The 16,817-nt window shown below is 44.1% G+C and overlaps 1 protein-coding gene across 1 annotated transcript; it reads left to right on the top strand.

Annotated features, from left to right (window-relative positions):
* The first annotated feature begins 371 nt into the window (after positions 1-371).
* FUT10 (fucosyltransferase 10) lies at positions 372-12,769 on the top strand. Its single transcript, XM_082784409.1, has 5 exons — positions 372-539; positions 2,164-2,376; positions 4,873-5,155; positions 8,939-9,774; positions 11,575-12,769. The coding sequence occupies exons 2-5, from the start codon at positions 2,296-2,298 to the stop codon at positions 11,797-11,799; spliced, it is 1,425 nt and encodes a 474-aa protein (XP_082640535.1). The 5' UTR covers positions 372-539; positions 2,164-2,295; the 3' UTR covers positions 11,800-12,769.
* Positions 12,770-16,817: the final 4,048 nt, after the last annotated feature.

The following is a 16,817-nucleotide window of genomic DNA, read 5'->3' as shown; positions in this document are numbered from 1 at the left end:
CGAAACAAAACAGAACAAGCAGAAAAAAAAAAAAAAACAAAACAGCAAGAAGCACAGCTAGGCTAACAGTTAGAGAAATCAGTGTCGGGAATAGACTTTTTAATTATTTTTTATCATTTTATTTTATTTTTATTTCGGCGGGAGGAGCAGCCGGGAGCGGCAGCGCGCCCGGTGCCATCGGCCCGCCGCGTTTCCTCTGCAGAGCCCTCGGGACCCCGGGGGGAGCCGATCCCCCCAGGCCCTCCCCGAGCCCCCCGGGTGGCCGCAGGGAGCTGGGGGAGCTTTGGAGGAGGAGGAGGAAGGAAGGAGGAAGGGGGAAGGCGCGGATCCGCGCCGCCCCTCCGCGGGGCCCCGAGCAGCGCCCGCCTCCCGCTCCCCTCCCCAAGTGGATGCTCGAACTGAAAGTGAAAAATAGCAAAACAAACAAACAAACAAACAAAAAAACCCAAACACACACAAAATAATCATCAAACAACAACAACAAAACAGACCCAAGAGCACGGGGCCGGTGGCACATCGGGCGGGATGGATTTTTGCGGGTAAGTAGGGAAGCAGCCCGCCGGGCCGGAGGATGCTGGAGCCCGAGGGAGCTGGGGGGGAAGACACGGGGCTGCAGCCCCCTGGGAGGGGTACAGGACGGGCTGAGAGCCGGGCAGGGAAAGCGGGGTGCACAGGGAAAGCGGCTGGGTGCGGGGGGAAGGCAGCGAGGCAGGGCTGGGAGCAGAGGTGGCGGGGGCACCCGGTGGGAAGTTTGGGAGGGTGTGCGGGGGACTGCTCCGCTGCACGGCACACCAGGATGTGGTGAGCTGTCCTGCTCTCTCCCCAGGTCCTTACTTATGCCCATCTGCTCGGCAGGAGCGAGGTGGGAAGGCTCTGCGAGGTCTGCTCTGCTGGCCAGGCTGGGGCAGGACAGAGCCTGGCGTGGGCCACCACCAGCCCCCCGCTGGGTGTGAGCACCGGGTTTGGGCACTGCAGGTGAAAGAGAGAAGCTGTGACCCCCCTGCCTGACCCTGGGCACACCCGTGCTGTGCAGTTCCCCCTCTGGAAGAATACCGAAACCCAGGAGGATTGCTGCATTTTTACCCAGGCAGGGAGTGAGGGGGGCATTCAGTGTGCTATCAGAGCCTTCCTTTTCCATGCATAGGGTAAGATGTATGCTGTTAAATACACTGTTCTTCCCCCCCGAGTGGCTGAGTACACTTTCAATAATACGCTTGCAATCAGAGTTCAGCCCCTTCCACTCCTGATGCCCTACTTTGGCTGTAATGCAGGAAGGTACAGTGGATAGAAGACTTTGAAACTTGGTTTCAAAGGCACTGAGCTGTCAGCATCAGGCTGTAGTACCCAGACAAAGCCTTCAGAAGCAGCTGTCCCACGCAGAGCAGAACTCAGCAGTGCTGTTTCATGTGAGGCTTTGGTGAAGAGGCTCCTCAGGTGGTTGATGCAAAGGGATTTACTCATGTTGCAGTGGAAGCAGGACCAGCCTTTGGACTCTATCTGCTACCTCCACAGAGGGAGGGGACAGGCAGTAACTGTGGGACCCATCCCTCTGAAAGATTTTTGGAGCTCCATGACTGGGATGCGGGAGGTAGCTGATAGGAACACACACATGGAGGGAAAGCAATCACATATGCCTTTTTGTAGAAAACTAGACTAAAGTTCTGGTTTTCTCTCATCTTATTTATCTTATTTTTCCTCTTTTTTTTTTTTTTTTTGAATCTGAAGCTGGAATTTGTGCCTATTCTGGTTGTCAGGTGCTGGGATTTTCACTCAGTAACATCCATCATACAGCAAAATGGTCTGGGAAAAATAAAAAAAAGTGTGTCAGGGAAGGGGAAGAGTCATTCAAGGTTGTTTGAGAGGCAGACCAGCATGGATATAGATTGCCAGAGAAGGGGAATTTGTTAAACCTAAACTGTTCTAGCCCTGGAGAGAGATATGTGGAGAGTTGATGTGTGGCCCTGCTTTGAAAGGAGCCCAAGTCCAGGCTGGGCAGTGTGTGTGTGAGTGCTATTTTGTGCAGACCGCTTTCTGGTCTAGCTAAGGGTTAGCCTGTCTCAAAACATTGTTCTGGCACCTGCAGAAAGCTACAGGTAGACATCAAGTTAATCACCAAGGTCAAGGATCGCTCTTTGTTGATGTTTTACCCTTTTTTTTTGGCAGCAGTCACCATGAAGAGGAGTAAGGACGGAGTGGGACAGCACTGTGGCAAGGGCTGAAGACTTTCAACAAGCTGGCCTGCCTGATGCCTAGCTCTATCTGTCCGTGGGTGCCCTGCGGGCCTAACAGTGCAGCATGATCAGGACGAGGAGGAAGAAACTGTGGGCATCTTGTTTCTGCTTTGCAGCCGCCTTTTTCCTCGTGGTGACATTCCAGGTACTGGGGAAAAAGGGCAGGGGATATGCGTGTTGTTGTACTCAGCATGTGACACAAAATTTGGCAAATTGAGAGAGAGATCATAAAAGGCAAAAGATGTGTTTGGTACAAGATTGCTGTGAGAGGAATATTTGAAGAAGGTCTGTCAACTCTGTTAGGGTAGTGGTAGCAGCTCCGTAAGTGACATTACACAGAGGATGGCTTTCGTGCACAGCTCCTCAGCTGCTGGAGGAGCTCCTCACAGGTCGTGTACCAGACCATCCCATGTTGCATTGCCTCTATCCTGTGCTGGTTTCCCAGTCCCCTCAAGGCCATGAGTTTGACCTGATGAGGCTGGGAGGCAAGGCTGGACCCATTCCAGGCAAATGTGGCAGCCTTACCTGGAAAACCTGGGCAGTCCTGACTCAAAGGCTGTGCTTAGCATTAGGAAGTCCAGTAGCTGGTCAATAATAAAAAAAAAGGAATGATAGGAAAATCAGCATGGAGGCCTATTAATTTACAGTAGGTGCAGTCCAGCCTAGCTTTTCATCAGAAGAAAACAACTTTTACATAGATTGAATCAGCTGTGGCTGGCAGCTGTGGGACTTACAGAAACTTCAGACATGAGAAGTGCATGATCTGCCCCAGGGATGTCTCCATACCAGTTGTGCTCTTAACTGAGGCTCTTGTTCAGACTGGTACCTCAGGTAACAGCCAGTGGATCCAGCATATGGATTTCTGAAGCTCTCCCAGGCCAGCTGCTTGCTCTGAATGGGAATGACTTTGTGGGGGCAGCTGTTGTCACTTTTGGTTCTGTGCCCCTAAGCTGGGCATCCAAAGTTTGATATGGCTGCCCTAGTGTGGGAGCAATGCTAGCAAATCTTTAGGAGCTTTACTGGCAGGTTTTGTGACTGCACTGCACCTCCACAGCTAAGCAGGTTCAGATTTGAGATTTTCATCTGACAAGTTCACTGCACAGTGACACTCGGTGCCCGGCTGCTGGGACTGCTGCAGCATGTGAGCTGTGGGTATAGATGGGATGTATCAATTCCCAGGAGTTCAGAGAAAGCTGCTAGAAATTCTGAACAAGTACACAGATTCCTTGAATTCTGCTAGGGCCAATTTTGGAAGCAGAAAAAGAGTATGTTCCTGGAGAAACCTGGACATGAAGTAGCTATAGACTTATCAGAGTTATATTGCTGCATTTGCATCTCACCACACTGCTAGACAAATAATGCTTGTCCCCAGCTAGTATCTTGTCCACTTGCCAATGTGGGAGTGTTTTCTGTATTTTTCTGTGCAGCTGCACTTTGCACAGCCTCCTGTGTGTGCTGTCCCAGTGTCCTGTGTTGCACAGAGCCTATTTAGTTTACTTACAATCAGTGTATTTTACTAGACAGTAAGAGTGAATGACATAGCAAACAGTGAAATGAATGTGTGCGGTAATGCTATCAGGGAAGATAAATGTTTTCAACCAACTTAATGTAAACAACGCTCTCCTGCTTTCCAATATCCTCCTTCAGAGCCATCCAAAAAGTGGAAATGCTGTGAGCCAAAGCTGTCTGGTGGGTATGAGTTCCCCCATCACTCTTGCAGCTGTTCTTAGGGTGGCACTAGGCTCTGCCTGTGCAGATGCACACAGAAAAAGCCGTTTGCGTGGCGGCAGGAAGGTCTTCGCCCCACAGAAGCTAAGGGTGGTTTCTGTGTATCCCACAGCACCACCTACCAGCACCATTTCTGTCTCTTCACCAACTCTCCCTCAGCAGACTTCTCTGCCCCAGGACACTTTTATGAAAGGTACAACCTGTAGAAAAGGGTGGTGGTTTCACGGGCACCTGAACTAGTGAAGCCTGACTTTCTGAGGATTTCTGTCTCATGACTGATGGCAGGCCCTGTTAGAGGTTCTCCTATGGTTGGAAATCTTGTAAGGTTCCTCTCAGGGTTTCTGATCTGTACACGATGGTTTGCACAGTCAGGTCTTTTACATCTCTGCATACAGGTGGGATTTTTCTCTTGTGCTTGGCCAACAAGTTGTATTTAGGTTTTCTTTAAGACCTGTCTGACTGATATATCCAGTCATTGGTTTAAAAATCAATCAGGGTGGGCACAGATGACCACACAGAGACATGAAGACCTTATGGCTTTTTTTTTTTTTTTTTTTTTTTTTAACAGCACATTTCCAGAATAAACCTTGCTACTGGAGGGCTGTCTTCTCTTTTATGCTTTTTCCAGAGAGAAAGCAGAATTTGTCATCTTAAATTTTGTCTGACATGGCCATATCTCAGTACAGAAATTTAGTTTTTGCCTCCACCTTACCTATTCATATTGAAGTACTCCCTATTCTGACATAAATCACCTGGACAATGGCTGCAATCAGTGAAGTGTATCCACTTCCTTGATTGACAGAAACTTCATGGAGGCTTACATAGTCCTTGATGTCTGAACTCTAAATTACCATGCAAAAGTCCCGGCTAATGGCAGTGATGTGCTGTGATATGTATGCTTTTTCCCCTGAAGGTTGTCACTGAACTGAGCGATTCAGAGAATAAGGCGGCAGTAGTCTCCAGTTTACACAGTGGTCCACTGAAGCCTGAGGAGAGACGTGATCTCCAGTTTAAGAACGAACTTGACAGCAACTTCAGGACAGAGTCTGATGCAAACCATTACCCCATCCTGCTCTGGTGGTCTCCCCTGACTGGAGATACAGGGAGACTGGGTCAATGTGGAGAGGATGTTTGCTTCTTTACTATCAACAAGACCTACCAGCACAATCAGATGACAAGAGCTTTTCTGTTCTATGGTAAGGAGCTGTTTCTTTCTAAAGGAGAAACTTTCCCTCCTGTCCAGCTCTTTTCCTTTAGAGATTAAATATTCTAGGTGGAAATCAGGAGCAGGAAGCTTACACAGCTCACTTTGTTAAACTTTGCCTGATGCTGAATCTATCATCACAGGCCCAGAGACCTCTGCAAAAGGACTCTGAGGAGTGACCATGCACATCTGTGGGATGACTGTTGTCTTGCCTCATGCTGCTTTCCTGTCACATGTGCTCCCTGTTTATGGGAGAAAAGATAATTTCCTGTAGCTGCCAAGTCATGAAAAGACAGTCTGAGATCAGGACATTTTTTTTTCCCCAGTCTTTTGGCTTATCACCCCCAGCAGAGGTCCTGCAAGGCCTTTGTCACACTTGTGCAAGACTTTTGTCTTAAGATAATGCCCTCACTGGTAACTGTGCAACTGCCCTGCTGCATGTGCCAAGAGATTGCTAGCAGCCTGTAAATGGAAAGCACTGAAAGAAGTGCATTGATTCTGCTCAAGGAACAGCAGCTAGTGCAACATGCTGAGCTGCTCTGGCTCTGCTGCCTAAGAAACTTCTCACTACTAGTGCTGTAAAAACAAAACACAAAAGAGTCATCTTTATTTTGTTAATTTCTTCCCCCCACACCATAGCTTTGAAGATGAAAAGAGAACTTCAGTTGGAAAAATAAAGACAATAAATTTCTGTGATTGGTAGGTTCAGCCCCTTTGTCTGAAAACAAAACAAAACAAAACAGAGTCCTGAATTTTCATTCACTTGTTCAAGACACAGGTGAACTGGAAATAAGGGCTTTTAATGTGGTTGTTAACAGTAAACTAAAAACTTCTCATCAGTAATCTTTTCAGAGTGCCAAGTAGGTCAGCATTGTCTGTTGCTAATATAGTGGTCAAGCATGAAGGCAAAGGAATAACAGTGAGGGAATGAGAACTTGACCTAATTAAACACAAGGAAAGCTAGGTTTGCACCATGTGAAAGTTGTGAAGTCTGGTGCTTTTGGTCTCTGGCAACAATTCTCTTTGCCTGCTTCAGCATTAAAAGAACTACTACTGTTCATTTTTGACAGGTTTGTGGACATGATTACTTATTTTCAAAGGGTTATTTATACTGGGCAAAAGACCTTCCCTGTAGTTTTTCTTTTTCTAGTGATGCTGTCTTTGCACTGCATATAAAGGCAAATGTCAACATATGCAAAAATGTTACTTGTTTTTAAACCATGATAAATGATCTCACAATGCTAGAGTCTGCAGAGACAAAGGACATAGGTAGGGGTTGACATAGGTCATCTCTCCTCTGGAAGTGAGCCATGGCACCCACTTGCTCGATTTTGTCTCTACCTTTGGAGTAGTCTCCAAATTAGTCTCCAAAATCTACCTTTTCAACATCACATACTCCACAGAGTTTTGCTTGTAGCATGAGCTGCCGATGCTGTTGCTTCTGAGGAAAACTGCATCAGCAAGAGCTGGATCTGATGTAGAGGGAGATGCTCTGCTTTTCTGCACCAGAGAGTTGAGTCCTTGGAGTATGAATCCCAAATGAAAGATGTCTCCTAAGATACAGAACTTCTCCCGAGAGCATCTGTCATTTGTTCCTGCACTTTGCCACACATCTGAGATTTTCTAATTAGTAGTTTGCAAGTTGAAATTGCTTGTAATTACAGTCTTGCTGTGCTTTCCTTATCCCTTCATAAGCTCATTAATTTCCTTCAGCTCACAGGGTGGGCAACATGCTGGTGGTATCTTCTCTTCAATGCTCAAAATCTTTTTGTCTGCTTTCTGGATGGAGATTGATTAAGTGTTATATTAGAATCAGCCAATTTGGTGTGCTTTTATCTATTGTGCTGTTTTCTTTAATTTTCTCTGTGCCTAATTCTTTCTTTGTTTAATAAGTTTTACACATTATGCTTCAATCCCTCTCTCACCCCTTTTCTTGTGTCATTCTTTTCTGCGTTTACCTTCTCTCTCCCCTGCTGTGCTACCTCTTTGAGGTAACTCTTGCAAGAGGCAAAGCTGAACAGCTATGGTTTCAATCCACAGCCTTTCATTATTGTCTATGTACACTGCAGCTTCTCTTCTGGACATCTCTTAAAACAAGGTGTTTTCAAAACCAGATAGACTGCGTAAGAATTTGATTCATTCTCATTCTTCTTCACCTAATTTCATCGCTACCACACAACAAAAACAAAGAAAGCAAACAGCTTTTGTTTGTTTGTTTGTTTGTTTTCAGTGAGCGGCACAGCACCTCATCCTCTTAGTGTTTGGGGCTTGGGACCACACTTCAGAGGAAAACAGAATGTCAAATTCTTAGTGGTCTTAAAAAACTAACAAGCAAACAAACAAACAATACACCTGATGCTCTTTGAAGGATCATTCTTTATAAGAGGTTTTTATACAACTGGCAGATATCATCCATCTTCACTGCTGTAGTGAAATCTTCTATTGGTTTTACAAGGTCACCCTTGGAGTCATCTTGGCAGGCTTATGTAGCTACAGAGATCATTGGGCATTTCTTTTTTTTTTTTTTTTTTTAATTTTATATATTAGTTTTTAGGTGAAAGCTCTTTGTTACTTTTACTAACTTTCTCTATTCCCCTTCCCCCCTCCCTCCCCTCTGTGGTTTGAGATCAAGGGTAGAACATAGAATGAAAGATCATGAGTAAGGTGGAGATGGTAGAATAACTTCTTCAAAGAAAAGGGGTTTGTGTTGTTTTCAAAACCAGTTGTTCCTTTTATTTATTTATTTTTGTTTGTTTATGAACCTCACATGCTTGACAGAACAGGTTAAAAGTTTCATATGTTCAGTGCTGGTACTCAAGTCAAAACCAAATATAGTTCTAAGAGAATGAGGAAGTGTCTTGGCACAGATTCGTCAGCTTTGCATTTAATCTGAAAAAAGGCTAGACATCTGAGTGTAGTACAGCACTACTGAAGGGGAAAAAAGGTTCTGATTCATGACTTGGTATTTTGAATTCAGGTTTGCACAGACCAGCCTTTGCTAAAAGGTTTCTAGGTTTCTCCACGGTTTTCCTAAATTGTGTGGGGGGCTCACTCTCCTTCCAGAAAAGTGCAAGCAGCTGCAGTGGTCTGCTTTCAGCATTTAGGCATAGTTCTTTCTCTACTTTTGCCACTAGATTGAGGAGCCATCTTTTGTCAAAGGCTGTTTCCTTTATGTATCTGGTAGGCAGCTGTGATACATCATCTCTAAATTTTCACTTTGATAAACTAAATAGATTGGCTTCCAAAGTTTCTATAATAAAATGTCTTTCCAAGACTTCAAGTCATTCTTACAATTTTTCTCCTTAACTGATCCAATATTTTAGCAGCTTTTTTTGTTGTTTTGGTACTAGAATCAAATTCATCCCTGCAGTGACCATTTCCCTCTCATTATAGACAGAGGAAATGCCATCTGTTCCCTTATTTACATAGCCAGGGGATTATTAAGCATCTTATTAGTCTCCCTTCAGTGCAGTAAAATACAAAATAGGGAGGCTTTGAAATGAGAGGCCTTTAAACTAACATGACCTGAATGTAAAACATTTTTAACGTTAACTACTGATCCCCCGTCTCTAGATTCTTCTGCTGCCAAATTTGCTTCTATCTGTCATCACATTCCTTTGTCTTTGCATGAATTACTCTCTTTGTTGCGCAGCCTTGTAATGTCATAAATGCAGTGCTGGAGGGCTGATATTAAATTAAAATCGAATTTCTGTATATTGCACTTGGGTGACATGACAGGGGAAGGCCAGACTAAACACTATTTGCTTTTGTCTAGGCACTGACTTCAGTATAGACAGCCTACCACTCCCTCGAAAAGACCACCATGACTGGGCCCTTTTCCATGAAGAGTCACCAAAAAACAACTACAAACTCTTCCACGAACCAACTATCACCTTATTCAACCACACCGCGACCTTCAGCCGTCATTCTCACCTACCGCTGACCACTCAGTACCTTGAGGGTGTGGAGGTCCTCAAGTCCTTGAGGCACATGATCCCACTGCAAATGAAGAACAGCCTGAGGAAGCAGCTTGCACCACTCGTGTACGTGCAGTCTGACTGCAACCCTCCTTCTGACCGGGACAGCTACGTGCGTGAGCTGATGTGCCACATCGAAGTCGACTCTTATGGGGAATGTCTGCACAACAGAGACCTTCCCCAGCATCTCAGAAATCCAGCTGCCATGGATGACAGGAACTTCTTTAAAATACTGGCACAATACAAGTTCATTCTTGCGTTTGAAAATGCTATCTGTGAAGATTACATCACTGAAAAGCTCTGGCGGCCACTGAAGCTGGGAGTGGTACCAGTGTACTTTGGGTCTCCCAGCATTGTAGACTGGCTTCCCAGCAACAAGAGCGCAATCTTGGTATCTAGTTTTTCACACCCTAGGGAGCTGGCCCACTATATCAAAACACTAGACAAAAATGATCAAGAATATGAGGCCTTCCTGGAATGGAAACTGAAAGGTGACATTTCCAATCCAAGGCTGCTTACAGCGATGAAGGAGCGCAAATGGGGAGTGCAAGATATCACCCAGGACAATTACATTGACACATTTGAGTGCATGGTGTGTAACAGAGTGTGGGAAAACATCAGGAGGGAAGAAAAGGTACTTGTGACTTTCTGTCTCGTGGGGGCTTTAAAATGGCCATAGGTTCAGATTTGCCAGAGGAATTTTGATTATCAGATTTCTGGCCAGCCTACAATCACTGGTATCACAGTGTAATTGGGTTGTGCAACCTCATGCCAAAAGGTGTTGGCAGAAGGTGTGAGTACATGGCCAGGGCATGTGTTCTTTGTACTGCTACAGTACTGGCACTCATGCACAGTGACTGGTGAGCTGGTGGTCATCTCAACAAAAAGCTTGAATTGTTCAGGGCGGAGGTTTTTATTCGGCTACAGTGAGGAGCCTGACTTCCTGACTTGCTTTAGAAGACCACCCTGAAGGCTACCAAACACTGGAACATATTGCCCAGAGAGGCTGTGGGATCTCTGCCCTTAGAGGCTTTTAAGATTCACTTGATTAGATCTGATCAGACCTGCTTGGAGCAGGGGACTGGACTAGATGATTCCTGAAGGTCCCTCCTGATTTAAATACTCTGTGATTTTCTGGGTCTGTGTATATGTGGATGCATGCAAGCCTTTAGCAAAAAAGTGTCATTTTCTTTGGCCATATTTAGTGACTAAACATTGAAATATTGATGTTTAAGACAGGTTGTGCATTAGCGAGAGGAACTGGACCTGTTTCTCCAGGTCTAAATCTGTTGGAAGTTACACTGATAGAGACCAGCTGGAAATGGCTGTGCTATCTGGAAGCCCAGCAATGAGGGCCCACCAGACTTGTAAGGTTGTCAGCTGTGGTACCAGGAGCCCATTTCAGAGCCACCATGATCTGTTCAGTCTCCTGAGGCTGATAGTTGTGGATTGGGCTGGTAGAAACACAGCATTACTTGTAACAGTTGTTACAAAATGAAGTTAGAAACTCACACCACATGCACCTCTGAGTTAGTGAATACTCATTTTAATTATCATGTTTCTTTAAGGTTTCTAGGTTTAGGTACCAAGAACCATTTTTTTTTCTCTTCATGGGCTCCATTATCAGCATAGATGGAAAAACAAACAAACAAACAAATGAACAAACAAACAAACAAACAAACAACCTTTTTGTGCCCAGTAATGGAACTGACTAATGGCTATAATACCCTAGAGTTGTCCTATACCTATTAGGCCCTATTTTTACAGGTGACAATATGAGCAGTACATTAAGTAGTCAGCTAGTAGAAAGGATACAAAGAAAGCATTAGAATCTGTTGGGGTGAACTGAAGTGATGGGGAGTGCAAACCATTAGGCATTTACATTACATTTAGCCAAGCTGTCCTAGATGAATCCAGTGCAAATCTAGACAGTCGTCCTCTCCTTAAATTTGGAATAAAACCATGGAAAGGTATAAAAGGGATGAGATACAGAGATTCCTTTCGCATGCTTTTGTGACTCTCCAGTCAAGCAGACTATGAAGACCAGTCTGCTTTCCTTGTCAGATTCATAGCTTGTCTTTTTCTCATTAAAATTATCTCATGAAATGTGTGCATATTTAACATGAATTATATTAACATATAATGATGAAAGTAGAACTTGTTTCCTTAGAATTTCAGATTGGCTTAGCTGATGCTGCCTGTTTGCAGCCAGATCTGATATGAGATTCTGGCTCTTGTCAGCATTATTGCCCTTCCTCCAAGCAACTCATGGAGAGCTTCCCCTCGGACATCCACAGGGACATGGCTAGAGCCTATGGTGGGAGGGCAAATTCACTGACATGCTTTAATAGTTTTTTTTTTTTTTTTTTTTTTTTTTAATATATCTGCATCGGTCCCTAAATAATCCTTTCCTTCTATTTCTCTCCATTGCCAGGGATGGCTACCTCAGAGGTGGAGTGCTCAGGTTAACCATCTGAGCTGCCCCAAACCCGAGGCTTTCTCATTCTTATCTTCCAACCCTGGCCGGAATTCCCTGCAGGAGATGTGGATAGCAAGTTTTGAGCAATCCAAGAAGGAAGCCTGGGCACTGAGACAGCTGGTGGAAAGGAACAGGAATTTTACATCTCAAGAATTTTGGATGCTTGTATTCAAAGAATAAATACACCAGCCTGTAAAACAAAGTGACCTTCTTAGAGGAATCTACAGAATTTTCTTTTTGCAGGTGGCCTTATTGTATGTAGGATTGTAGACCACAGGAAGTAGACCTATAAGACTGAATTTAGTATGCTTAGTGCACAAGGAGTATAAGGAATGCTAAGAAGAAGAATCACCCTACTGGTTGATAGGAATATGCGTGTGTACGCTAATTGTCATTAATTCATGTGTTTTAGCATTGCAGCACAAGTTTATCAAGGTTCTCCGGGCCCAGCGTCAAGCACAGATCTAGTCATTGTGAGGTGAGTGGATCTCCCTCCATCTTTAGGTATGTGCCTGAGTTCATAGCCTCAGGACCCCTTTCTTCCCCAGTCCAGGATCCTCTTTTGCTGCATTGGTATCCATGAGTTGGAGAGCAGATGATGCCATTACACTGCTACAGCTTCTGTGCTGCTTTGGATGTAGAGAAAAGATTGGGACGGTGTCCCTGGCTAGTTGTTTGTTATCAATTTCCCTGGCATCAGCAGATTTAGCAGGGACTTGGCGAGCTTTGTGTCCTGACACTGAATGCCAATGTAAAGTGCATTAGTACTTGGCATAGGAAAGCACCATCTGTTAGTGTCCAGGGACAGATTGAATGAAAAACGTGCTGGCTCAGATTTATCCACCATCTTCTGCTAAAAATAAGCAGAACACATGAATATCTCCACTCCACAGAAATAGGGCTGGCCTCAATATCACTTACCTTCTTGCCTTTCTGATGATAGACTAATTTTTTATCATATATAAACATGGAATTATGGCTTTTAAAAGTCAGGGATAAAACTGAAAACTGGTGCTGAAAAGTATTTAAAAAGCACAAGGAAAAGTAGGCAAACAACCTACATGTTTTAACATGGAGAACCCCAAATTACTTTACCTGACAAAAAATAATAAATAATTGGTGATATTGGTCATCACTTGCCAAAGGACATACCTTTACATGATGTACAAACTATTACATTTTTCATCCCAAGTTCTTCCAACTTCAGTCTGTGGAGGAGTGGAGGAGTCCAATTCCACAGGAGTTGCACAATGGCATTATTTGTGTGGAGCCATTCAGATGAGGGAGAAACATTCATATGATGATGTGGAAAATAAAACTACTAATGAAGTTCTTCACATCACTGGAAAGGCAGATTTTCACATCTCTGATCATTTCCATGCAATTGTTCTGTGTAGCAGGCTATGTTAAGACTGCTGCCAAGCCGCTTTGTGAATGGGTAGCAATGAGAGAGGAAGTGAATAGTATTTACACCATGAAATTCAGGTGCAAAATTCACTTACCTTGGGAAAATTTTCTTGCCTGAAATTTCCTCACCAAATAACTGCTGAATTCTTAGTTACTTTTCAATCTAGCAGAAGGAAGCATTTTTGTGGCTACAAAGCATACAGCACTGGACTTTGTTTATATGAGCACATAGTTATTTTTGAATAGCAAAACAGTCTCACTGAAATCTCTTCTATTGTTTTGCCAGTGCGGCACACAGAACCTTAAGACGCAGACATGTCTTAAACTCTTTCCCCATTGGTCTACAATACAAGTGATAATAATCCCTAGAAATAAAGCAGGCCATCAAGAATGTGGTGTTAACAATAGACATAGAGGCTTTCTTCAGTCAGGACCTAGAATTGAATATAAAGCCTACGGCGTTCTCAAAGGGAACTGATGTATTCCATCCCACCACCAAGAATTTCTGCTTCTCCTCCCCAGATGGCACAGAACATCTGCAGAATGAGGGACTATCTTCTTGTGTCTTGTTCTGCTGTGCCAAAAATCTCAAGCCAGGTTGTTTAAAGACCTCAGACTTGTTTAAAAACAAATTAAATTAAGATCTGTTTTTTTTTTTTTTTTTTTTTTTTTAATTATTATTTTATTTTATTTTATTTTATTTTATTTTATTTTATTTTATTTTATTTTGTTTTATTTTATTTTATTTTATTTTATTTTATTTTATTTTATTTTATTTTATTTTATTTTATTTTATTTTATTTTATTTTATTTTATTTTATTTTTATTTCCCTGGTGGAATGTGAGACCCTGAGGTTCCTGAGCAATCTGCTAGGTGTGATATAAAATTGAGGCATATTTATCTCAAAGAGTCTAAGATACATTATCCCTGATTTTACCTTTGTGGAGTGGGAAGAAAATTAATACTGAATAACTGGTTTACAACTCAAATTCTCAAATTCAAAGTGATTAGTAGCAGGTGTTTCAGAAGATGTAACATCTTCATCCACTACTATATGCAGAAGAAAGACAAGTCCCCTGATTGGCTCAGGGTGCACTGTGGTATAATTGCCACTCATCCTCTCAGGGTTCTCTCATGATGCAGCCTTTCTAAAGGGTAAGCATAAACTCTTGGCTTCCACAGGCTAGTTCAGAGCAACATAAATTTGGCCCTTGGTTTTAATCACCCTGTACAGCCTCTTCTCCTATGGTAGGTGGAAGGAAGTTTTAGTGATCACCCTAGAATATGTGAATATATCATGGCAATGATTTCTACAGGCTAATCAAGTGTAAGACAGACTTTCCATGAATTTTAAGTCAATCTCTTTTCTCCCCCTACTGCCCTGAGAAAGAATAATCAAAAGCAGCTGTCCAGTCTCTCTCTCTCTCTTTTATTTTTCTTCCAGCTGATTTGCTAGCCTTCCTGTCATGTGCAGATTTGTAATTGTAGCCAGGACGGGACAGCAGTCTACAGCAGTCCTGGCATGGTTAGGAGAGCCTGGGTAATGAGGCAGCTTTAGATACCAGCTTTGGACATGATCTTCCTTCTTCCTCTCCTGAAGGGAAATCAGAATTGGGGCACAGATGAATGGGAGCAGGGCTTGCTTTCACCCTTTCTGCTGCTCTCCCGTGGCCTCTCTGCTTGTAGCTTCCTCCTTTTACCAGCTCCTCTGGGTATACCTGCATCCTCCTAACTCCTATCATCCATGACATCTGGTTGTGCAGGGAGAGAATACACAGGGATTTTTACCTTTTACTGCAGACTTTTACTACATTTAATCATTTCTCTTCCACAGTGCCAGAGGTCTGAGCCTCCTCCCTTTTCCCTGCAGAGTTTGGCTGCCTGTGCTTAAGGCCAGGTCAGACCCAGTGTGGTGATAACATGGTGTCAGGCTTCAGGGAAGCAGCTACGATAAGCATGAGAAGGAGCTGGGAGAAACCTCAGCTGGGACCTGTCCCACTAAAGAGCTGATTTTGGTGTGGGGCCCTTGCCAAGGCACCTGCCTGGGCTGTGCTGTACCATGCCCATATCTGGCCACCTTGCTGACCCTGACCCATACACTCATTTTCAGTCTCAGTCTTGACCTGCCTTGTCTTTGTGGAGCTAGTGGACAATTACTGTGCTGTGGCCAACCCTCCCAGCATAACCACACCTGGCCTGCATGCCCTGCCATGATGCAGCATCCCCTCTGTCTCCATGGGGAAGATGCTCTATGTGTGGTATGGCTGCCCTCTGCTCCCAGTGGATATTTACTTCCAACAGCCAGGGACCTTTTCACCAACTACTGTGAGTGGGAAAAGTGCCCCTGGTCCTACCATCACAAGGCTTCCTTAAACTTCCTAAGAGTTGCTTCACATCCTTGGTGAGCTGGACCTCAGCAGATGCCCCTGCAGAAACACACGTGTTGGTCAGTCCCTTGACTTCTACCTGCAAAACCTTGGCAGCCCCATCCCCTGCCGCACAGCAGTGCCAAGCAATCTGGCCCATCCTTTGCCTGTTGTGCTTTGCTTTCTCCTTGCCTTCCTCGGCTGTCCTCCAACCCCTGCAGCACCCCAGGGTGCACACACCACATCACTGTGATCCCAAGCATGAGCAGGCCTCAGACCCAGAATTTCCTCTCTCCTGTGAACTCTGACCACTCAATAAGTTTTTCTCAGATTTTTTCTTTCTTTTTTTTTTTTTTTTTTTTTTTTCCTGCCCTTCAAAAATGTCATTAGCACTGACACTAGCCAGCCTACTTGCTTTGTTTCATTTCCTTTACAAGGCTTGGTGGGGTGGGGGTGTTAATGCAGGTGGGAGCAGATCATATGAGATTGCTGCACTGAGCATACATTAGGGAAACAATGGAGTATTCACCTCGGAGAATGAGCAGCAAGCCAACAACTAGGAAAGCAATTGGAGAAATGAAACATAAGGAGCACTTTGACTGTGTTCATTTCAATGCAAGACAGGTCTTGATCCTATGCTGTGGGTGCACAACTATGCATTGTGATCTTCAGAGGTCAAACCCTAGCTTTCCTCCCTCATTCAGCATTTTGCTGAGAGACAAAGCCAAACGCTTGCTTGTGGCAGGCACTAATGAAAGCCAAAGAACTTGATGCCAGTAAAGCACATTTGCAAAGTGTGTGATAGTCTGTTTTGTCGGCGGCATGGTCCCAGCCTAACACAAAATACAATGTGGGTTGTGGTGTGCTTCTACAGAAGAGTGTGCAATCACTGCATGTGCAAGAGGTGAATGTGGGAAGCATAATACTGCCACATACAGCACAGTTCTGCAGACTGTCCAGAAAAACAGACTGGGGAAAAAGTAAGCTCTCTCTGTGCAATTAATGCAAAGGGAGAGCACATCTGAATTACTCCTCACATGAGCATTTTTTCCAGCAAGGAGTATGGAAGGCCAGGTAAGGTGGGGTGGTGTGAATGTATGCTGCTGTGTTGTGCTGGCTGGCAGTCCGAGTTAATTGTTTTTAAACAATTGTTTTATAGTATCATAGAATCATCCAGGTTGGAAAAGACATCTAAGGTCATCTAGTCCAAAGTCTGAGACCTTCTTTTTAGTTTCTCCTAGTTTCTCCTGAACTCAGGGTAATTAAATTAATTATTAAAAACCTACAGCCATTTGCTGAGCTCTTGGCTGCCAGGCGTTGGAAAATGATGGGGCATAGAGACAGCTGTTCTGCATGTAATCAATGAAAAATCTTGAAAGCAAGCTTATTTAATATAGGTACACCTATTCCACTGGGAAAACTCA

The sequence above is a fragment of the Aythya marila genome, assembly GCF_965140915.1.
Source record: "Aythya marila genome assembly, chromosome: Z".
NCBI classification, from domain to species: Eukaryota; Metazoa; Chordata; class Aves; order Anseriformes; family Anatidae; genus Aythya; species Aythya marila.
The sequence above is the reverse complement of the archived record's forward strand: the minus strand, read 5'-3'. Positions and strand labels throughout refer to the sequence as shown.

Coding starts and splice junctions, on each gene's coding strand:
- FUT10 (XM_082784409.1), top strand. CDS start 2,296: ATGATCAGGACGAGGAGGAAGAAACTGTGGGCATCTTGTTTCTGCTTT. Junction 2,377..4,872: donor TCCTCGTGGTGACATTCCAG/GTACTGGGGAAA, acceptor TTTCCCCTGAAG/GTTGTCACTGAACTGAGCGA. Junction 5,156..8,938: donor AAGAGCTTTTCTGTTCTATG/GTAAGGAGCTGT, acceptor GCTTTTGTCTAG/GCACTGACTTCAGTATAGAC.